This window comes from Lissotriton helveticus, chromosome 10 (genome assembly GCF_964261635.1).
Source record: "Lissotriton helveticus chromosome 10, aLisHel1.1, whole genome shotgun sequence".
Taxonomy (NCBI): domain Eukaryota; kingdom Metazoa; phylum Chordata; class Amphibia; order Caudata; family Salamandridae; genus Lissotriton; species Lissotriton helveticus.
The window spans coordinates 1,107,928,351-1,107,949,060 of NC_136071.1; the positions used below are offsets into that span (position 1 = coordinate 1,107,928,351).

Sequence of the window (20,710 nt, forward strand, 5' to 3'; positions counted from 1 at the left end):
GTGGTAGAACAAATAAATGGCACTATAAAAAATAGATTGGCAAAAATGTGTGACTCCACTGGCTTGAACTGGATAAATGCCTTGCCTCTTGTTCTGATGGGACTCAGAAGCATTCCAGATCGAAGAACAGGCCTGAGTCCCCATGAGATATTGATGGGAAGAGTGATGAGACAAGCTTGGGTACCAGGATACAAACTGTTAAACATTTCTGATGATTTGGTACTTGAATACTGCAAGCAACTGGGTGACCAAGTGCGTTCTATCTCTCGCCAGATTGGGGCAGACGCCGTCACCAACCCAACAACACCAGTTCACAAATTGGTTCCTGGTGACTGGGTTAAGATAAAGAAGCATACTCGTTCGAGTTGCCTTGAACCAAGGTGGGGACAAAAGCGCCAAGTAATCCTGGTCACCACAACAGCGGTGAAGTGTGCAGGCGTTCCCAAGTGGATCCATGCCAGCCATACCCAGAAGGTGATACCCGACGAGGAACCTGGAGCAGAAGGTCGTCCAGCTGAGGGGTCTACAACTGTTGGTCCTGAAGTAGCTGATATCAGACGGCCGAGCACCAGTCCCATTGAGGGTCCTGTAGGCGTTGGTCCAGAGGTAACTGATGACGTATGGCCAAGCACTAGTACTGCTGAGGATCCCACCGCTGTTGGTCCAAAAGTAGCTGATGACGAGCTGCAGAGGATTTGGCCAGAAGAGTGGATACCCATAATCGACCTTCCGGGAAACCCACTCAGAACAAGAGAGCGAATAAGAGAAGACAGAGAGTGGAATAGAGAGGTCGAGCAAGGCACAGGCGAAGACCCTCAGATCATTGAGATTCGCATCAAATCTGAGGACGAAGAAGAAGGTCAGACAGGGACAGAACAAGTGATCGATACTCCTCCGCTGACTCCTGATGTCGAAAAGGGACAGACTAGACATAGTGTAATAGTTCGAACAGAAGAAAATCAAGGGATCGAAGTGCTCGAGCAGGATCAGGCAGAAATAGAAGAACGTGTTCAGGACACAGAAACAGAGACATTTGAAAGCCAAAGTCAAAACTCACCTGAACAAGGCCAGCTTAGTAACCAGGCAGAAGAAATAGATACAAGACCTGGGACTAGTCAGACAGAAAGGGAGAAGGCAGAAATTGAAGTGCCACAAACAAGTGAAAATAAAAGGACATTAGAAGAAAGCCAAATAACAGTGCCAGCTAAAAGACTCAAGAAAAAGAAGCACATTGAGCCAAGGTATATTAAGAGACTAAGATTAAGGATAAAAACAGTCCAAGAGAAACTTGCAGATATAAGGAAAAGTCCCCGAATTACAGAAATACCTGAAGATAGCTCCAAGAGAAGGAGTGAGCGAATAAAAAGACAAAACGAAAAATACAAGGATCCGGAGTGGACCTACTTAATCTTGGAAAACTTTGAAGATCTTGATATTACTGACGAAAGCGACAGAGAACAGATTACTGATTACTCGGCAGAAGAAGAGGAAGAGCCGCCGTGAAATTGCTCAACATAAAAATACCGGGGCAAAGCCACAAAGAGGGGTTAAAATTTTATTCTGAGCCAAAATGTCTGATTCAAATGTGAGTAGTAGACCTAGCCGCAGTTGTTGCAAAACATGCTGCAAGGTGTGCATATGTAGTATAGTTATAGTTATAGTAATCTGGATAGGATTAACAGTTTTCATTCCTTTTATGGTTAGCAAAAATACTAATATTGACCCTACCCAGACTCCTGACATTGAAGAACTGACAACACGAAGTGTAGAAAGACGTGAAAAGGCACTCAGACAGACAAAACTAGACTTAGAAGCATCAGATGAGGACCTGTTAGTGCTTTATGTAGAAACTATGGAAATAGAAGATTGCTATGTCTGCATTAAGCTACCTACTTCTGTGGCTGAAGGCGTGACATATCATCACCTACCTCTGACCTATGGAATCTCCTGTAGTATTTTAGCAAGCTTATTTTACAAAAGAGGACCGTTACAGTACTATTACTCTAACAATGACGTGATCTTTTCTGAACTTCCTATACGTGGAAATCTGAATCCTGTACATACTAGAAGTGACATAATACGATATATGGGAGACTATTTTCTGACTATAGGAAATATAGACATAGCTGAAGCACACAGAGATAACTTGACCTGTACATTACATGAACAAGAAAAGATATTTTTGAACATGGCAGAGAAAAGAAGGGAGAGTTTCCAAAGAAAGGCAAATGACAAAAGGCAGAAAACACCTAAATGGGCTGAAAACATGGAAAGCACCTCAAATGGCGAGGCAGGGCCTGCTTTGTTGCTGGATTTCGAGAAGAAAGGGAAACTCTGTCTTCATCGCGAGAAGACTAGTTATTATAATAACATTTTCATTGGTTCCAGTCAATGTGAGCACAATTATAAGGTAATTGGAGGTTGGGGATTCAAAAATGGGTCAGAGCCTGTGTTTCCTGGAATTTATTATATATGTGGAGACAAGGCTTATTTCAAATTGCCGGATCACTGGTATGGCAGCTGCTATTTTGGCATTGTTTTCCCGAGAATATACCATGTGAATGAAATGGCTGGAAGCAGTGAAAATACTAATGGCTTAGTGCGTAGCAAAAGAGAAAGTGTAGGTGAAATAATGGGTAGTATTTTTAGTGCACTGATACCTGGAGTGGGAGTGGTTCTGAACACTCACAGAATTTGCAAATTATCCACAATAGTGGATGTGTTGTCTACTGACACAGCTCATGGATTTCTGCTGGTCAATACCGAAATGGTTGCGATCAGATCAATGGTTTTGCAGAACAGACTTGCTCTTGACACCTTATTAGCAAAAGAGGGCGGAGTCTGCCGGATGTTGAAGGCGCAACATTGTTGCACTTACATTCCGGACAAAAGTGTACAGCTCAAAAGATATGTGAAAAACATTACTAATTTGGAAAAGGAACTCAAACCACTCGAGGTTGACAGTGCCTGGAAGAGACTGGTTGATGGTCTCTCCAATGTAGGTCATTGGTTTGGTAGTTTAGGTAAAAGCTTATTGTTAAAGGTACTGATGCCAATTGGAGTGATAGGTCTTATCCTATTTCTCATATTCGTCTGTTGCAAATGTCGAAAGCATACTAAGAAGTATCAGGTGAATGCAAGAGGAGTGAAACGGAGTGCGGATGAACTTGAATTGGAAGAAATGAATAATCAGATTTATAAAAAGGTGAAAAATTCTCACCCTACCAAAAATGAAAAAGAGAAGCTGAATCGCTTGTTGGAAGAGATAGAAATGTACAAGGTGTGAAAGAAAGTTGGCATCTGGTTCCATTTTTTGTGATGATAGTAAATATCATCAAAGAGGGGATTGATAGAGCAAGATTTCGCATCGCGACTTGCTCGATTCATGAACCTCAAAACCGTTGTAACCTCGTAACGAATTGTACGTTTTACTAATATCTTTATTTCCGATATATATGTATCATAGAGACGCTTGCATATGTGTTTTACTAATACGATTAATCTGTGTCCCTAAAATGGCCGCTGCTTGACTTTCCTCTTCTGCGCATGCGTCAGTCACACTCACGTGACTACACTTAGAGATAGTTTTGGAGGGAAAGTGTGCGCATGCGTAATAGCCACAAGATGGCGCATATTTGTATTAACGTGGTGAAGCTTTGTGCTGCTGCTCTTGTGAAATTATTCGTTGCACTTATCATTAACGCATAGTATATTTTTATAATGATGAAACTTGTATTGTGAAATCAGGACATGTAATACATTCATTTATTTTTATGTACTAATTTGTTTTCGCTTACTTTTCATGTATCCTTGGCACTGAGGGGTGATGGGGATGGGGAGTCCATCTTGGAGGGCCCGTCTGCGCAGAATCAATCGCTGGTGCGGTGGCATTGAAACCAAGCCAAAGAAGGTTGATGCCAGAGACTGCCTGGGAACATGCACCTTCACCCAGCAAGAGCATCTAGATTGTATTATATTGTAATACATTGTATTCATTTGCATTGTATTCCCTGCGACTTCTCGTGGGAACCCCAATCTTGCTAGGCGGCACCTTAACATGCAAATTAGGCCTTAGAATAGTCTGTTCTGATTGGTGTGTTAACCAAATCCTACCTTAGGACCAATCGAAATTTGGGGATTCTGACACTTTGCAACATTTGGGGTGTGGTACCCTGTCCCAAAGAGTATATCTACCCTAGGTTCACCTAGGGAAATTGTCCGACTTGTCTGAATAGCTGACCTGTCACTGACCCAACGCACTCAATAGGTGAATTGATACAGAGCGCTGCGGAGCACTCTGTCCGAATTTGACCATAGACTAAGGTTTTACTAAACCTTAAGTGCTGGCGGAGCACTTTGCTGAGGAGTTCGCTGACCCAATCGGGGTTCCGATCGATAGCTGCAGAGAGGGTGGAGCGCAGGCGTTGCTTCCGAACTGCGGGTGCTGGTCGTATCCTGGTGGTCCTGTCCTGATCCGAATCTGGGTTTCCTGTCCTGTCCTGGGGTGTCCATTCTGCACCTGCTGTCCCACTGAGGGTTATCCTTCCTTGTGGGTTTTCCTGTCCTTAACTGACCCGTGGCCAGGGTTGGTTTTCACACCAGTCTAGGTAAATATCGCTCTGAATTCTTAAACTGCACCTTTCTATTTTTCTGTCTTTGCTTTAATAAAGACATACCTTTGCACGTGAATAATTTTCCATGCTTTCTCCTGCAACCATTGCATTTCATAAAGTCATTTGCATTTGATTTCATAGCGTGTTCCTATGTTACCCTACCTTTTAGAAATCATTTTCTGTATTGCAGTTTGCAACTTCCTGATATGGTCTTGGGTTTTTTCTCGTAAAACTGACTAAAGTAACTCAGATTTATAGCGTGTTGCACTTTTACCCTTCCATAGATGTATAGGTTACCCTAGTGTCCTTTCTCTCGAAACCTAACCCCCTGATAAAGTTCCTAATGCGTGCATAAAATTCCTAGCATTTAGTACTCTCCCTCGAATTTCATTTTTCGTTAATTCTGAATTCCCTCATTAGTGGGTTAGATGGTTACCTGTATACTCTTCCTATATAGTTATGTGCTCTTCGTTATTCTGATTATAGATTTGCCTCATTACTATAAACTGTATGTTTGAAGAAACTGAAATCTAAGATAAACTTTTAAAACTTCTTAGTTGTCCGTGGTCATTTCATATAATAGAGAAATAAAGTTGGGTTTGTATTTTGCTGCCTTTCCTTTTACAGCTAGCTCCCTGACCCATCGTGGTCATAGGTACCCATAACGGTGGATGGTAAGTTGGGTACACTGGAAGTCATCGAAAGGAACTCACAATTATTGATAGTAGATTGTGTGGTCATCCGATCAATGTATATGATAAAGTAAAGTATATGGGCCCGAAGCCAGAAGTGGCGAAATTATTGGTCGGGTGACCCGCGATCTCTAGCAGAAGGATCAGGTGAAAGACAAAAAACACAAGGGGAGGTAGGGGAAAGAAGAAAAAAAGGAGTAGATGAAGTAGGGAAAATGAGGTGCTGAACAGAGGTAAGGAGAGAAAGAAGGGATAAGAAGAAATCAACGTCAAATGAGGGAGAAGAAGAAAGAAGGGGAGAATAGAAGGAAAAGCAATGAACAGCAGGGGCAGAAAAGGAAGGAGAGAATGAGAAATGGGAGGAGCAAAAGGAGAGGGGGAAGTATAGCAATCAGAGGAAGAAGATAGATAGGACAGATGGAGTGGCTGAGGGAGAAGTATAGGCAGAATGGCCTATTGGTTCCTTTATGCAATGACCTGCAGGTTGGGGGAGCTTCACTGAATTCTCAGGCTCTGTCTGACATGCCAGTGATCTTTCATACTTCGATTGCCTATTAGGGAACAGGCCTGACTCTTCCCCAAACCAACACGCCTGTCATCGTCCACATATGCTTGTAAACCAGTCCTTGTTTATGCGTTCTGTCTGAGGTAGTATAGGAGAGTCGGAAGAGGAGAAGATGATAAATAGCGTGAGCAAGAGGCTTTACTTCCCCTTGATCCTGGCGAACTCACGTCATGTCCATGCTAAGGCCTCTTCAGCTGCTAATGTCAGAAGTGTGTAGAGGACATCCTGTAGGCAGTGTGCTACAAAAAACTCTTACTCGCTAAAGGCTAGCAAGAAAGTTTATGAAATAAATTATGGGCTTCAACTAAAAAATATAAAGCATACATGTTGTTCTATTAGACCTGAAACAATTATTAGAATATACTAGCCACCAAGTGTCTAAAGAAATAAATAAAAATACTAAAAGGATTTGCTTGACAGCTTTTTATTTCATACTCGGTCACCATCCGCTCGGTTAGGTGACTCCTTTTCAGAACCTTGCAATCTAAGATCTTTCTTAACGTGGGCAGCTGTGTTAACATTTAGATCATTGTGGTGTTTGTTAGTGTGTGTGGTTATTAGCACGAATAATAATACAAACGCATTCCTTAAGACGAAAGGTCTTAAACAAGGATGCGTCCTGGCCCCCACACTTTTTAACTTATTTTTATCAGACTTCCTGGAAGCCTTAAATAAGGTAAACTCTCATGCTCCCAAACTAGCTGGGTTCCAGCTGTCAAATCTTCTTTACGCCAACGACGTGGTTCTTCTAAGTAAAACAAAGATTGGCCTGCAAAGACTCATGGACGCTACTGCCGAATACTCAAACAAGAACGAGCTCCTGATAAATAACAAGAAAACCAAATTCTTGGCGGTACATCCAGGAAGGCCAAAGAAGCTGGCATGGGTCTTAAATCGAGAAAGTATTGCAGAATCCAACTGCCATAAGTATCTAGGTGTTCTCTTCAACAATAACGGAAGATATAAAACCCACTTAGTAGAACAAAAAAAGAAGGGAGCAGCGCCAGCTTTTGCAATCAGCTCTATTCACAGAAGCTACTCTGCCCAACATTCGCTCTAAAATTGCAGGCAAAAGTAATTCCTACATAAACGTATGGAAGTGAGGTGTTAAAAGGATTGGATTGCGGCCAATTAGACAAAATCATTGCAAAAATCTATAAAACAGTGTTCAAGTGACCAACACAAACATCACCAGCCCAAATTAGGCTGGAACTGGGCATTTGTAATCAATCACTGGCCAGATTAATGAGTTTCTTAATGTGCTGTCACAAACTGAGATTCATCAAAGGAAGGCAGCCCAGCGCAACACCTATGGTTTTGCCTGAATACGAAACTATGGCGAGCAGGGCACGAATACTGGGCAAGAGGTCTAAAAACTCTTGGCTTGAACGAAGTTTGGAACCTACAAACCAGCCGAAACGAATTTAAAAGGCTAGCAAAAATAAGCGTAAAAGAACTCTCCTCACTGGAAGATAAGGCACGTCTAGCAAGAAGAAGCCACGGCTGGATGACCCTGTTATCATACCTCCAGCTGACGCCTCAGAGGTATTTAACCCTGCTGTTTACCGCACGCACCAAATTAAGTTTTTTTAAATTGAGAATGGGAGTGATCAACTTGTCGTGTCATCTGCCTAAATGGAAAAGAGATCATGGCCAGTAACATTGTCGACTTTGTGGAAATCGTAGAGAAGACATAATACACATCCTATGCCTTCGTCCAAACCTGTTGAAGGAAAGACGGTCCCTTTTACGGAAAGGCTGGAACATCAATGAGGTCAGATCATGCAGAGCTGCAGTACTGGCCTGCTTTGACCCACGGAACACCAATTTAAACTGTGCACTAGTAAGGTTTATGGATCGTGCTGTAAAAAAACTAGGGGAGGGGATCCATGAACAGCAATCTTCATTAGAAAAATAACTGGCAAGTCCTTCCTGCAGACATCCAGAAAAGGATAAACTGTTAAAGTCATCACACTAACTGACTAAAGGGTCCGTGCACCCAGGCTGGACTACTCCGGGACTCAAAATTCTTTAAACTTGGACACGATCACAATAGCCCCAAAGGGGCCGCCTCCAATGCTTTGGCGGGAGGGCAGCTACAAGAGACCTCGGACAATCGGGGGTGGGGTCTTTTACTATAAGGAATTGGGGTTCGACTTTCTTTTTAATACGTAAATTTTAATCTTTTGTAACTTGAAAAGGTTTTTTAAATCTTGCAATAAAGTTTCCTATTGTTACCATGCATTCCTGGCCCCAGAGGCTAAAAAGAGACAGCGAGCGTCTCCCGGGCAGCCATGAATCGCTTCATTACAGCAAAAGCCTGAGCAACCAGTTTTGTTTCAACTATGACCTAATTACCGGAAGTATGATGTTTAATAACACAGGAGGCCAAGCCTACTGTGTGCTCTACTCTTAGCTGTAAAAAGTGCATTATAGACTTTGGCACCCACAAGCCCTGCCCACAGGGCGGGGTGCAGTTGACTGTCCTGGGAGAACAAGAGGTGGTGCCACATGTGCAGTGAAAGGGGAGTCCTCCTTGTGTTGTCTGAGTGAAGGAAGAGAGAATGTGGGACTCAGTGGGGAGTCTGAATACCATTAGGGTCCAGATTATTAATGTCAGAAGCATAATGCAAAGTAACATAACATAATATAGCATAGCATAGCATAACATAACATATTATAACATAGCGGAGCATAAGATACCATACCTTAAAATAGCATAGCATAACGTAACAGAACCCCACAGGCTTACAAGCGATGTGCACTAGTTTGCAGGAGCATCTTATCTGGCTTTTAGTGCAGCCTCCCAAGGTCACTGAGTACTGGGGAGGAGTGGTCCTTAGGGCTGTTGTCAGAATCCCATGGATTATTACTTTTAAAGGTTCTTAGTCTGAATTCGGTAAGGCTGCACAGGAGGGATTTACTGCACTCAATTGTGTTAAGAACCATGAATTCTATGACATACTACAAGGGTAGTTGAGCACATTTGATGGTATGTTTAGTGTGTTCATCCAGTTGGAGTCTCTTATCTCTGATGAATTCCCAGGATTTACGCTTATTGATCAGGGTCGGAGGAATGCCTAGTGGAGTTAATGAGGGGAGATAGCTCTGGGTGTGTTTAGTTTAAGGACCTGATTTAGAATTTGGCGGAAGGGTTGCTCTGTCACAAACATGCAGGATACCACGTTCGCCCCTATTACAAGCCCATTATATTCTATAGCACTTGTCGTACAACAGACAGGATATCGATCACATTTGGGATGGAGTAACCCGTTGCCCAACTATAAGTCAGGCCCTAACTAAGAATTTAGACATCAAGGCCCAGAGTTGCAAAGATTTGATGCAACACAGGACAGCAAGCAAAGCTGCTGTGCTGTATTGCATGCCCTTGAGAGTGCAGAACTGTGCCATATCTCGAAAGATGTTGTGGAGTTCTGCTCCCACCCTACGGTGGTGCACTTTCCGGGACCCTTGCCAAGGGTGTCTGTGTTGTGGTCAGCACAGTTTTTGTGCAAGAAGGGGCCATTTAAGGCAATTTCCTCTTAGTATGTGTGATGCAGAATGCAACACACATGCAAAGAGGAAAAATAAGGGTAAATAAAAATCTTTCTCCTTGTTACTCCAGCCTCAGGGAGGCACAGGCTATTGGATCAAATCCATGTATACAATTCTTTGTAGAAATGAAATTGCATGAAAATGCATCAATGGGTGCACAGGCACCACCCATAGGCAGTGCATTGTGCTACGTTACATTACTTTGGTTGCAAATCAACACAATTCACCATTTGTGTTGCTTTGTAAATACAAACCTGGATTTTGTGCCGGGTCTGCTTTAAAAACATAACGCAAACCTGAAGCAAAACCTTTTGAAATCTGGGCTAGAAAGTAGACATCCTCAAATGATTTTATGTTAAGGATCAACAGCCAATGTGGATATTTTCGGTTACTCAGTTGCTGTATATACATATTAAATTGGTCGATGACGGACCATTGCGGAATTTACTGGAATACTGTGTGGTATAAGCTATTGTGGAGAGAAGTGGCTGTATGTGTGTATTTCCACCACTCTCTCGTAGAGATAAGATGAGAACAATTTTAGCATAGAATACCCTATGCCAATCTGTACGGGATTTAGGACTATATTGTAGTCTATAGAATTGAATGCTATGCAAAGACGTGCCTCGGCTTTCTCCAACAGTCTGAGAACTAAAGTAGCAGTTTGGTGCAGGCGTCTGATTTGAAGCCAGACTGGAGGCCACTTGGGTAGCTCTCCAAGATGTTGTTTTAAATTTGAGCTTCTCCACAGGCCTCCAGTAGTTTAGTCATAAGTAGAGGACTAGTGATGGACATGTAGCAGTTTGGATCACTTGCATCACTACCTGTTTTTGAAAATGATCTTCAGCTGTTCTCTTTTAGGAGTGTGGCACCCTACTCTGTTCAGGGGAACATTTATGATGCTAAGCTAAATTTCTTCTAGTTATTTTTTTCAGCTAAGGAATACGGGATGGGGTCATCTATGTATGAAGCAGGCTTTGGGTCTCCAGCTGCTTTGCGGAAGAAAATTCAGTCAATATCTATAAAAGACAACCATCTAGTTACATATTCATGCTTGATTTCAGTTGTCAATGTTTTCACATTTAATACGCTTTATTTTATCCAAGAAAGAAAATCCCAACTTTACACGCCCATCAGAGGAAGCTGAAGAGCTGGGATCAGGGCCGGACTGAGACCAGCAACCAGCCCTGGCAGGTTGCTTCTCCACCGGCCCTGGTAACGGGAGGGGAGGGGGTTGTTACCCGCAAAGCACTGCTACCGCTTTTCTTACAAAGGGCCGATTTTGCAGAGCTGCTACAAAACCGGCACTCTGTAAGAAAACCGGCCCCCACCCCTCCAGCCCACCGGGGAAATGCCCGGTGCCCGCAAATGCCAGTCCGGCCCTGGCTGGGATGTATCCTTTTTTACCAATTTAAATTTTTTGGGGTCTGTATTTGGTCTAGCTGATTTGTTTGTTAATAATTTAGTAAAATGTATGTTCTTTCTACATGATTTCTTTCTCTTGCAGAAGAGGCGGAGATTACATACACAAACACACACAGAGTTTGTAACCATTCCGTTCTAGTCTCATGATGTCTTTTATTTGGGTGATTAATTATTCGGAGTAACATGGAGCTTTCCTTTCTTCTTCTTCAGAGCTACAAAGTTAAGGGCTCAAACCAATCTCTCATTATAGCGTGAGACTCGGACACATGTGTTGTTGGCTGAGCAACTGAAATTAAATGTTTGGGTGATCACTACTCTAAGTGTCTCTGGATTAGAGAAGTTAATGTCCAGATATAATATGTCTTTGATTGCATTCTGACTTTATAGGAATTCAAATATGATGGTGAATTTAAATATTTTGTGATTGGATTGCCCAACTTCAAGGGGTTTTGGGGCCTGAATTGTATCTTTGTTGATTATGATAAAATCCTAGCTACCTCCTTTCATAATCATGGGATATGGAAAGAGTTGAACAAGATCATTTTTTCAAACAAGATAAAGCTGGATCTTTTTGGTATTCCCACTGGAGATTGAAAGTATAATGAAAGGCCTCTTATCCACCAAGAGATCCCAAAATTTAGACTAAGAAATACCCAAAATGAGCAGTATCCAGTGGTAGCCTCAAGTAATCAATTGTTTGGCACTTTGGTGATTATAATGTTTGGGGTCGTTGTTTTTAGTTTTGCTTCCTGCAGTAATGGACACTGGAAGGTCATCAAAACCCACCAGATGCATATGGTCATCATATCCTAACACAAATTCTCTTGTGAAACGAACCACTCCAATTTCACTGGTTAGTTCATATTTAAATATTGATTGAAGATTTATAGATGAAATAAGCCTCAGGATCTCTTAAGTCAGTACAGCTGAGGAACGGAAGACAGCATTTACAATAATTGTGAAAAATTATTTAGGGTGGGTATTATTTAATGGGAGAAACATTGTACTAATCAGAATTGACTATATATCAATGTTTCCTTCAGAGGAAATCAATTCCTTGCTTCTAGATACTGGGGAAATTTGAAATCAATAATTGGTACAGTGGATTTATTTATTTTGATGGACTATTTATAGGCTCACGAGCAGTAAAATGTTCGATTACTGCATATATTTTTGGAGAGAGAAGATTGTCTTACATTGGCATTTCTTATCACTGTTATTCCCACAATCAGGCATTGACCAGTGTTCAGTTTGGCTTACCCACTCCCCGCTTTGCATTGCTGCTATCTTTTTCAGAGGGTTACTATAAAGAGTTAGCCAGTAGACACATTTAGACTGTACTGATAGTAAGCTAAAGACACTTTAATCAGTTTTGCCAACATCTAAATGATCTTTAGGGAGAATTGCACATGTCTCCAAAACGCTGAAGACAAGCCATGGCATAGTATACTGCTCATCCTAGAATGCTGATTATCATGACATTGATTATGCTCATTAGACCCGGCACTGACAATCGCTAATTGATCCATCCTGAGTTGCATTGGGTGGTAAGGATATTGACCGACCACATTTAGGTTGCAGGAAGGATGCACTGCCTGTACACTCCCTTTGAAATATACATGATCAAATTAGGTCCTGAATTGCTTACCAGTAAGCATTTATATTTCTTACACCATGACCACAGATGACGACACAAAATCCAGTGTGCCGTGAGTCACTAAAGGTAAAATAATCCTACAGTATAATAATACATAATATTACTACCATCGCTACCATGGATTCTACCCTAATCAAGGACTGTATACGTGCCATTTCCTGTTCTAACAGGGAAACAGAAATCTGAGAATACGTTTCTTCAAGGTCATTAATAGTAACTGAGATATTGATTGTCGCAAAAGAGTGGCCACTGAAAGTGCATGATCTGTGATTGTTCCAAGTGAGTGTTGTATGAGTGCATTTAGTGAGTGGCCCATCATGTACACCTAATTAATTCATGGCATTCTTTCTTCAATATCAACAGAGGCTATTATTGCATCAAGGCTCAATGAACCAGGCAGGAAGAAACACATTTGAGATATCTTTGGTACATAGTCCAGAAGAAACTTAAGAGGGTGTTGACACACAGTGAGACACATGTGAGACCAATTTGGCATCAGGCATAAAGCTGAGTGTCTTCCAAACATTAGTTACTGGTAATTTAAAGCTCATAAAATAAGCTGATGCAAGGAGTTTCAATTTCTGCAGGTGTGGCCTTAATGCTTGAATAACTTCAGCAGAGATTATCCTAGGTGTCTGCTCATGCTCTGCAATATTAATATTTCCCAATTGGGTTTGTTGTTCAGTCAAAAAAGTCTTACCTCCTCATCACGGAAATAATTGTTTGCGGTGAGTCCAGGCACAGGGCTTCTGTCCTGTCTTGATTTGCTCAGTGTTAGTGCGGTGTTTAGAGCTTGTAGTCTGAATATCGGCGAAGTGGGTAATACACTTGGAAGGAGCTAATGTCGGATGAGGGCAGGACAGCAAGGGCAATACGCCAAAAACCAAACATGAGTACTAGTGCCCTATGTGACTACTTGTGTCCTAGTACTTAGATATTGCTCTCCTGTAACACTGTCCTCTTGCTGCAAAAACAATTGGAAGCAGGGTCCCCTTGTCTACTTCTCAGCACAAGGCACATACAGAAATACTAATAACTGGAAACTGTTCAGGAGCAATTTACATCTATTTTTCATTTCAATACAGGTGGACTTATGCAAAGACGCCATATGAACCTGAACCTGCTGTTGAAGCAGTCACCACACTCCATACTGACCTGTTCCTCAAACAATGGCAGGGTATGCACTGGGATGGGCTGCCAAGGTATTTCTGGATTCCAGATCTGCTCCCCAGTCGGTGGATACATTCCTGCCAGATTGGCCTGGGCACTCATCAGAGTTCGATCCATGTCCGTGCTGCGCACATAAATCTGCGTCCAGAATGAAAATAATGGGTAAGTAGAGAGCATGACATTTTTGTATTTTTATTTTTGATGAACACTGAAGGTAATTTACCCTCAAGTACTAAGACTGATACAGCCTGAACCTTAGTAGCACAAACATCTGAAAGAGACACGTTAGTGATAGATTCCTTACCTTAGAATATTCCCCAGGCGTCAGACTGTATCCAGAAAGTTTTTCTGCTTAGTAGTACCCCTGCGCGCCGGTAGGTGGTGTCATGCGGCACCGCGTCCGTCACTGGTGACGTAAGCGCCGGGATGACGTCACAGAGACTACTTAGGCGCCACCCATGCGCGCTGACGTCAGTTCTTTCTTTTTCCGTGCCGAAAGCGCAGATCCGGATTGAGCACGTACCTCGGTCATTTTTTGACCACCTTTTTCAGACTTTTTGTTTCCTTTTCTTGTCTCCTGGTGCACGTAGGGATGCCCGACTTTAAGTCTTGTGGGTTGTGCCACCGTAATATGTTGGTGGTGGACCCCCATGATGTCTGCCTCTACTGCCTGGAGCATGACCATGACTCCCGGAATTGTCCGGACCGCCGTGCCATGGCCCCGAAGGCATTACGGGAGTGGCGCCGGAAGTTGCTGGAGGTCCGGCACTCCTCTCACCGCCGCTACTAGTCTAGGGGCTGTTCGAGTGACTGCTCGCGGGACCGGAGTCATCGCTCCTCAGACTCTAAGTCTTCACCTTCAGATTCCGGTAAGCGACGCCATAAGAAGAAGTCGAAGAAGCGCGTTCGCTCGCCGACGTCCCCCCGTCGCTCCTCGGAGGAGGACGTGGGGGACAGGGGCTCCGCCCCGGCAGCTCCTCCGGAGCCTGGGAGTCCCGTGGCCTACCCGCTATCTCCAGGTCTGTCAGCGACTCCCGAACAGGTGCAAGGGTTTCTTGCTGCCATGGACCGCCTGTTTAGGCCTCGGGTTCCCGCCGGCGGGCCTGCGGGCCCCGCGGTCCCGTGTCCAGAACCTGCTGGCCCGGCGGCACCGCCTCTGGCGCCAGCCTAGGAGCCACTGGATTCAGCGCCCTCGGCTCCGGCCCCACACGGTGCAGCACCGCTGGCTCCGGCCCTGCCCTTGGCTCCAGCCCCAGCGCCGCCACAGGCGCCGCACTGGATGCCGTTTATCCCGCCCCTGCCCCGGTTCCCGCACCATTTTGTTCCGGCCTGGGATTTGCGTTGGGATGCGGCTTCGGCGTGGCCCCGGCTGGCGTCGCGGCCAGCGCCGCTCCCGGTGCCGCTTCCGGAGCCTGGCTCCTTCTACCCCGGAGCCAGACGAGGACTGAGACAGCTCCGAGGACCCCATTGCCCGGCAGTGTGACTCCGAGCAAGATTGGGTGGATGACCTTCAAAATGCGGGTGAACTTGATGGGTCTTCTGACCCGGGGTTTGCCTCACCTCCGCCTACTATGGAGGAAGGTGCTTCCTATACTATGGGGCTGCGCCGAGCCACGGAGGCTCTCCATCTCGACCTCCCTATGGTGGCCCTTAAGACCAACCTCTTTACGAAGGTGCTCCAGATGGCATCTACGTCGTCGGAGCCGCTGCTCCCTTTCAATGAGGCCCTTACCGAAGTCCTCTTGGGTACTTTGTTGCGGCCGGCCTCGGGGGCACCGGTGGATAAGAACGACGCTAGGCGTCATGGTCCGGCGCCTGGTGATCTCGCCATCTTAACCACTCACCCTACGCCTGAGAGCCTGGTCATTGAGGCCTCGACATCACAGAGTGCCTTTCCCTCTGCTCCGCCGGATAAGGACTCTAAGAGGCTGGACCAATATGGCAAGAGGTTGTTCTCCTCAGCCAGTTTGGAGTTGAGATCGGTTAATACCGCCTGCCTTTTGGGCTGTTACTCCCACGCAGTGTGGGATTCGGTGGCAGAGGTTCTGCCTCAGTGCTCTGAGGAGGTCCAGACTGTCCTTTCCCAAGCGTTTGCGGAGGGCAAGGATGCGGAGAAGTTTGGCATCAGGTGTGGTTTGGACACCGCTGATTCGTTGAGCAGGGCGATTTCCATGACGGTGGCGTTGCGGCGCCACGCCTGGTTGCGTTCCACTGGGTTATCACCCGATGTCCAGAGCTCACTCATGGACATGCCCTTAAATGGCTCCCGTCTCTTTGGCGACAAGGCAGACAATGCCCTGGAGCGCTTTAAAGATTCACGCGCCAAGGCCAAGTCTTTGGGTCTTTCCACGAAGGCCCCTGCCACGTCTGGAGTTCGTTCCTTTTGTGGCCAGTGTAAGAGCACCCAAGCACGCTCCTCCGCTAAGTCTGTGCAGCACTAGCCCCAGCGAGGCCGCGGCCGTGGCGGGTCTTATAACCAGCGAGCTGGTCAGTCCACCTCCACCCCCGCTGCTTCCGCCTCTAAGCCTTCCTAATCCGCGCTTCATGGAGCACCCCACACCAGAGGGTGGCAGGGTACATCACCACCTCCACCACTGGTGCGAAATTACCTCGGACAAGGGGGTGCTGCAGATAATCTGTCACGGTTACTCGCTCTCCTTCCTGTCCTCCCCTCCGGCCATGCCACCTCGGTACCACCGCATGTCGGGGGATCATTTGGCTCTTCTCTGTCAGGAGGTCCTTGCCCTCTTCCAAAGGGGGCCATCGAGCGCGTTGCCGGTCAGGAAGTAGGGAGTGGTTGTTATTCCCACTACTTCCTGGTCACCAAGAAGGACAAGGGGGGCCTTTGCCCCATCTTGGACCTCCGGGACGTCAATCGCTTCCTCCGGAAGTAAAAGTTCAAGATGCTAACTCTGGCTCGGGTTATGGCTGCCCTGGACCCTGGAGACTGGATGGTGGTGTTGGACTTGCAGGACGCCTATTTCCACATCCCCGTCCTGCCGGTCCACCGGCGCTACCTGCGGTTCACGGTAGGCCAGGAGCATTTTCAGTTTGCCGTGCTCCCCTTTGGCCTTACCAGTGCCCCTCGGGTGTTCAAGAAGGTGATGGCGGTGGTCGCAGCTCATCTGCACAGTTCAGGGGAGTCAGTCTTCCCCTACCTTGACGACTGGCTGTTGAAGGCGGGCTCGCACCAGGCAGTCATCACCCACCTCCAGATTACGGCCGATCTCCTGCACTTGCTGGGGTTCTCCATCAAAGTGCCGAAGTCGTACCTGAGTCCCTCTAAGAAGCTCCCCTTCATCGAAGCGGTTCTGGATTAGGCACTGTTTCGGGTTAATCCTTCCGAGCAGCGAGTCCGGGATATTCAGGATATGATTCCGCTCTTTCAGCCTCTATCCCGGGTTTCAGTCAGGGTGACCCTCCGGCTTCTGGGCCTGATGGCCTCCTGCATCCTGCTAGTGATGCATGCCAGATGGCATATGCGAGCTCTGCAGTGGGACCTGAAATTCTAGTGGGCACAGCATCAGGGCAACCTGTCCGATCATGTCCAGATCTCGGAGGGTGCTGCAAGACAGTTGCAGTGGTGGCTCACGAACCGTGATTGGGTCAGTGGCAGATCCCTTTCCCTTCCCTAACGGGAGCACACAGTGGTGACGGATGCATCCCTCCTGGGATGGGAAGGCCTGCATGGGAGAGGCAGAGATCAGAGGCCTCTGGTCTCCGGCGGAGTCCCGGCTCCATATCAACCGTCTGGAGCTGCGGGCGATCTGGCTTGCACTGAAAGCATTCCTTCCCTCTGTCCGAAGAAGTGTAGTGCAGGTATTTACGGACAACCCCACCGCCATGTGGTATTGCAACAAACAGGGAGGAGTGGGGTCATGGACCCTATGTCAGGAGGCTCTGCGCCTCTGGACATGGCTGGAACATCAAGGCATTACCTTGGTGGTTCAACACTTGGCAGGTTCTCAGATCCAGGGCGGACAAACTCAGCCGCCGGTGTATGGTGGATCATGAATGGCGTCTCTTCCAGCAGCGGGGAGAGCCTTGGTTAGACCTCTTCGGCACCGAAGAGAACACGCAATGTCATCATTCCTGCGAGTTGGAGTTTTCAAGGCGGCACTCGCTCTGAGACGCTTTTCGTCACGAGTGGAGCTGCGGTCTATTGTACGCTTTTCCGCCTATACTACTTCTGCCCGAGTGCTGAAGAAGATCAGGCACGGCCGGGGCCAAGTCATCCTTGTGGCTCCGGACTGGGATTGAAGAGTATGTTATCCCGAGCTACTCAGTATGAGCATCGATCCCCCGATCCGACTGCCTCTTCGGGAGGATCTTCTGTCGCAGCAGCAGGGGACGTCCTCCACCCGAACCTGTCCAGCCTCCACCTCCATGCTTGGAGATTGAGCGGCGACAGTTGACACCTTCCGATCTTCCTCCTGAAGTCTGATGTCATTCTGGAAGCCAGGCGTCCCTCTACCAAAATGGTATACGCCTGCAGGTGGAACAGATTTGTGGCATGGTGCACAGCAAAGGCTGTGGATCCCCTTTCTGCCCCTCTTTATGAGGTTCTTCTGTTCCTTCTCTCTTTGGCCCAGCAGGGCTCTGCTCTGGGCACTATCAAAGGTTATCTTTCGGCCAACTCCGCCTTTCTATGGCTTCCAGATCAGCCTTCTCTTTTTAAGTCCCAGGTTGTTAACCGTTTCCTTAAAGGCATTACGCATACATTCCCACCTGTGCCCTTCATAATGCCTCAGTGGGACTTGAATCTTGTCTTGACTTTTCTGATGTGCGCTCCCTTTGAGCCTCTTCATAACTGTCCCTTACGTCTTCTCACTCTCAAGACGGCCTTCCTGGTTGCTATCACCTCTGCCAGAAGAGTGAGTGAGCTCCAGGACCTTTCTTCTAAACCTCCTTTCCTTTCTATTCATCCGGACAAGGTGGTTTTGAGGACCCAGCCTTCATTTCTGCCAAAGGTTGTCACTCCCTTCCACATCGGGCATACCATCACTTTGACCACCTTCTTTCCGCCTCCGCATCCTTCAAGGGAAGAGGAGAGGTTCCACCGTCTGGACCCAAAACGTGCGCTTGGATTCTATCTGAAGCGTACACAGCAGTTCCGGGTGGATGATCAGCTTTTTGTTGGCTACGTGGGCGCCAAAAAAGGTCGGGCTGTGCACAAACGGACCATCTCCCGGTGAGTCGTTCTGTGCATCAAAGCATGTTACTCCTTGGCCAAGAAGGAGCCTCCTGTGGGGCTGCATGCCCATTCGACCAGGGCAACTGCAGCCACTACTGCCTTGGGACGCGGCGTTCCCTTGCAGGACATTTGTCAGGCAGCTACGTGGGCCCCGCTGCACACGTTTACAAAACACTACTGCCTTTACAGTCAGGTCCGGAGAGACGGCTTCTTTGGCCGTTCTGTGCTCCATGACTTTCTGGTGTAATTTTGTTCGCAGACCCACCACCGGGTTGGTATTTCTGGGGTATCTATTCTAAGGTAAGGAATCTATCACTAACGTGTCTCTTTCAGATGCACAAGTTACTACTTGTGTAACAATATATCTGTAAGACATATTAGTTAGTGATAGATTCCTTACCGCCCTACCCATCCTCCCCGTTCAGCGACCTGATTACTAGGATTAAGGTCATCCCCTTTTAGGGCCCTAATTTTATGTACCAATGGTCAGTGTCTTGCATGGCTCTGCGTTTCGGCGCGGAAAGTTGTGTACAGAACTTACATCAGCACGCATGGGTGGCGCCTAAGTATTCTCCGTGACGTAATCCCGGCGCTTACGACGCCAGTGACGGATGCAGAGCCCCACGACGCCACCTACCAGTGTGCAGGGTTACTGCTAAGCAGAAAAAGTTTTTGGATCCAGTCTGACGCCTGGGCAATATTCTAAGGTAAGGAATCTATCACTAACTAATGTCTCTTACAGATATATCGTTACACAAGTAGTAACTTGTGCATTAAAGCAAATTCACAACCGCGACTCAACTCAATCCTTGGTTAGACCTATTCGGCACCGAAGAGAACACGCAATGTCATCATTCCTGCGAGTTGGAGTTTTCAAGGCGGCACTCGCTCTGAGACGCTTTTCGTCACGAGTGGAGCTGCGGTCTATTGTACGCTTTTCCGCCTATACTACTTCTGCCCGAGTGCTGAAGAAGATCAGGCACGACCGGGCCCAAGTCATCCTTGTGGCTCCGGACTGGGATTGAAGAGTATGTTATCCCGAGCTACTCAGTATGAGCATCGATCCCCCGATCCGTCTGCCTCTTCGGGAGGATCTTCTGTTGCAGCAGCAGGGGACGGTCCTCCACCCGAACCTGTCCAGCCTCCACCTCCATGCTTGGAGATTGAGCGGCGACAGTTGACACCTTCCGATCTTCCTCCTGAAGTCTGATGTCATTCTGAAGCCAGGCGTCCCTCTACCAAAATGGTATACGCCTGCATGTGGAACAGATTTGTGGCATGGTGCACAGCAAAGGCTGTGGATCCCCTTTCTGCCCCTCTTTATGAGGTTCTTCTGTTCCTTCTCTCTTTGGCCCAGCAGGGCTCTGCTCTGGGCACTATCAAAGGTTATCTTTCGGCCAACTCCGCCTTTCTATGGCTTCCAGATCAGCCTTCTCTTTAAGTACCAGGTTGTTAACCGTTTCCTGAAAGGCATTGCGCATACATTCCCACCTGTGACCTTCATAATGCCTCAGTGGGACTTGAATCTTGTCTTGACTTTTCTGATGTGCGCTCCCTTTGAGCCTCTTCATAACTGTCCCTTACGTCTTCTCACTCTCAAGACGGCCTTCCTGGCTGCTATCACCTCTGCCAGAAGAGTGAGTGAGCTCCAGGACCTTTCTTCTAAACCTCCTTTCCTTTCTATTCATCCAGACAAGGTGGTTTTGAGGACCCAGCCTTCATTTCTGCCAAAGGTTGTCACTCCCTTCCACATCGGGCATACCATCACTTTGACCACCTTCTTTCCGCCTCCGCATCCTTCAAGGGAAGAGGAGAGGTTCCACCGTCTGGACCCAAAAC

At 46.6% G+C, this 20,710-nt stretch overlaps 1 protein-coding gene across 4 annotated transcripts in view; it reads right to left on the reverse strand.

Annotated features, from left to right (window-relative positions):
* Positions 1–20,710, reverse strand: part of ACP3 (acid phosphatase 3) — a 291,855-nt gene that overhangs the window by 184,493 nt on the left and 86,652 nt on the right. For all 4 annotated transcript variants that reach the window (XM_078663872.1, XM_078663873.1, XM_078663870.1 and 1 more), the window contains exon 4: positions 13,663–13,815. In XM_078663872.1, the coding sequence (XP_078519998.1) occupies positions 13,663–13,815 (153 nt within the window). The remainder of the gene's footprint in view (positions 1–13,662; positions 13,816–20,710) is intronic.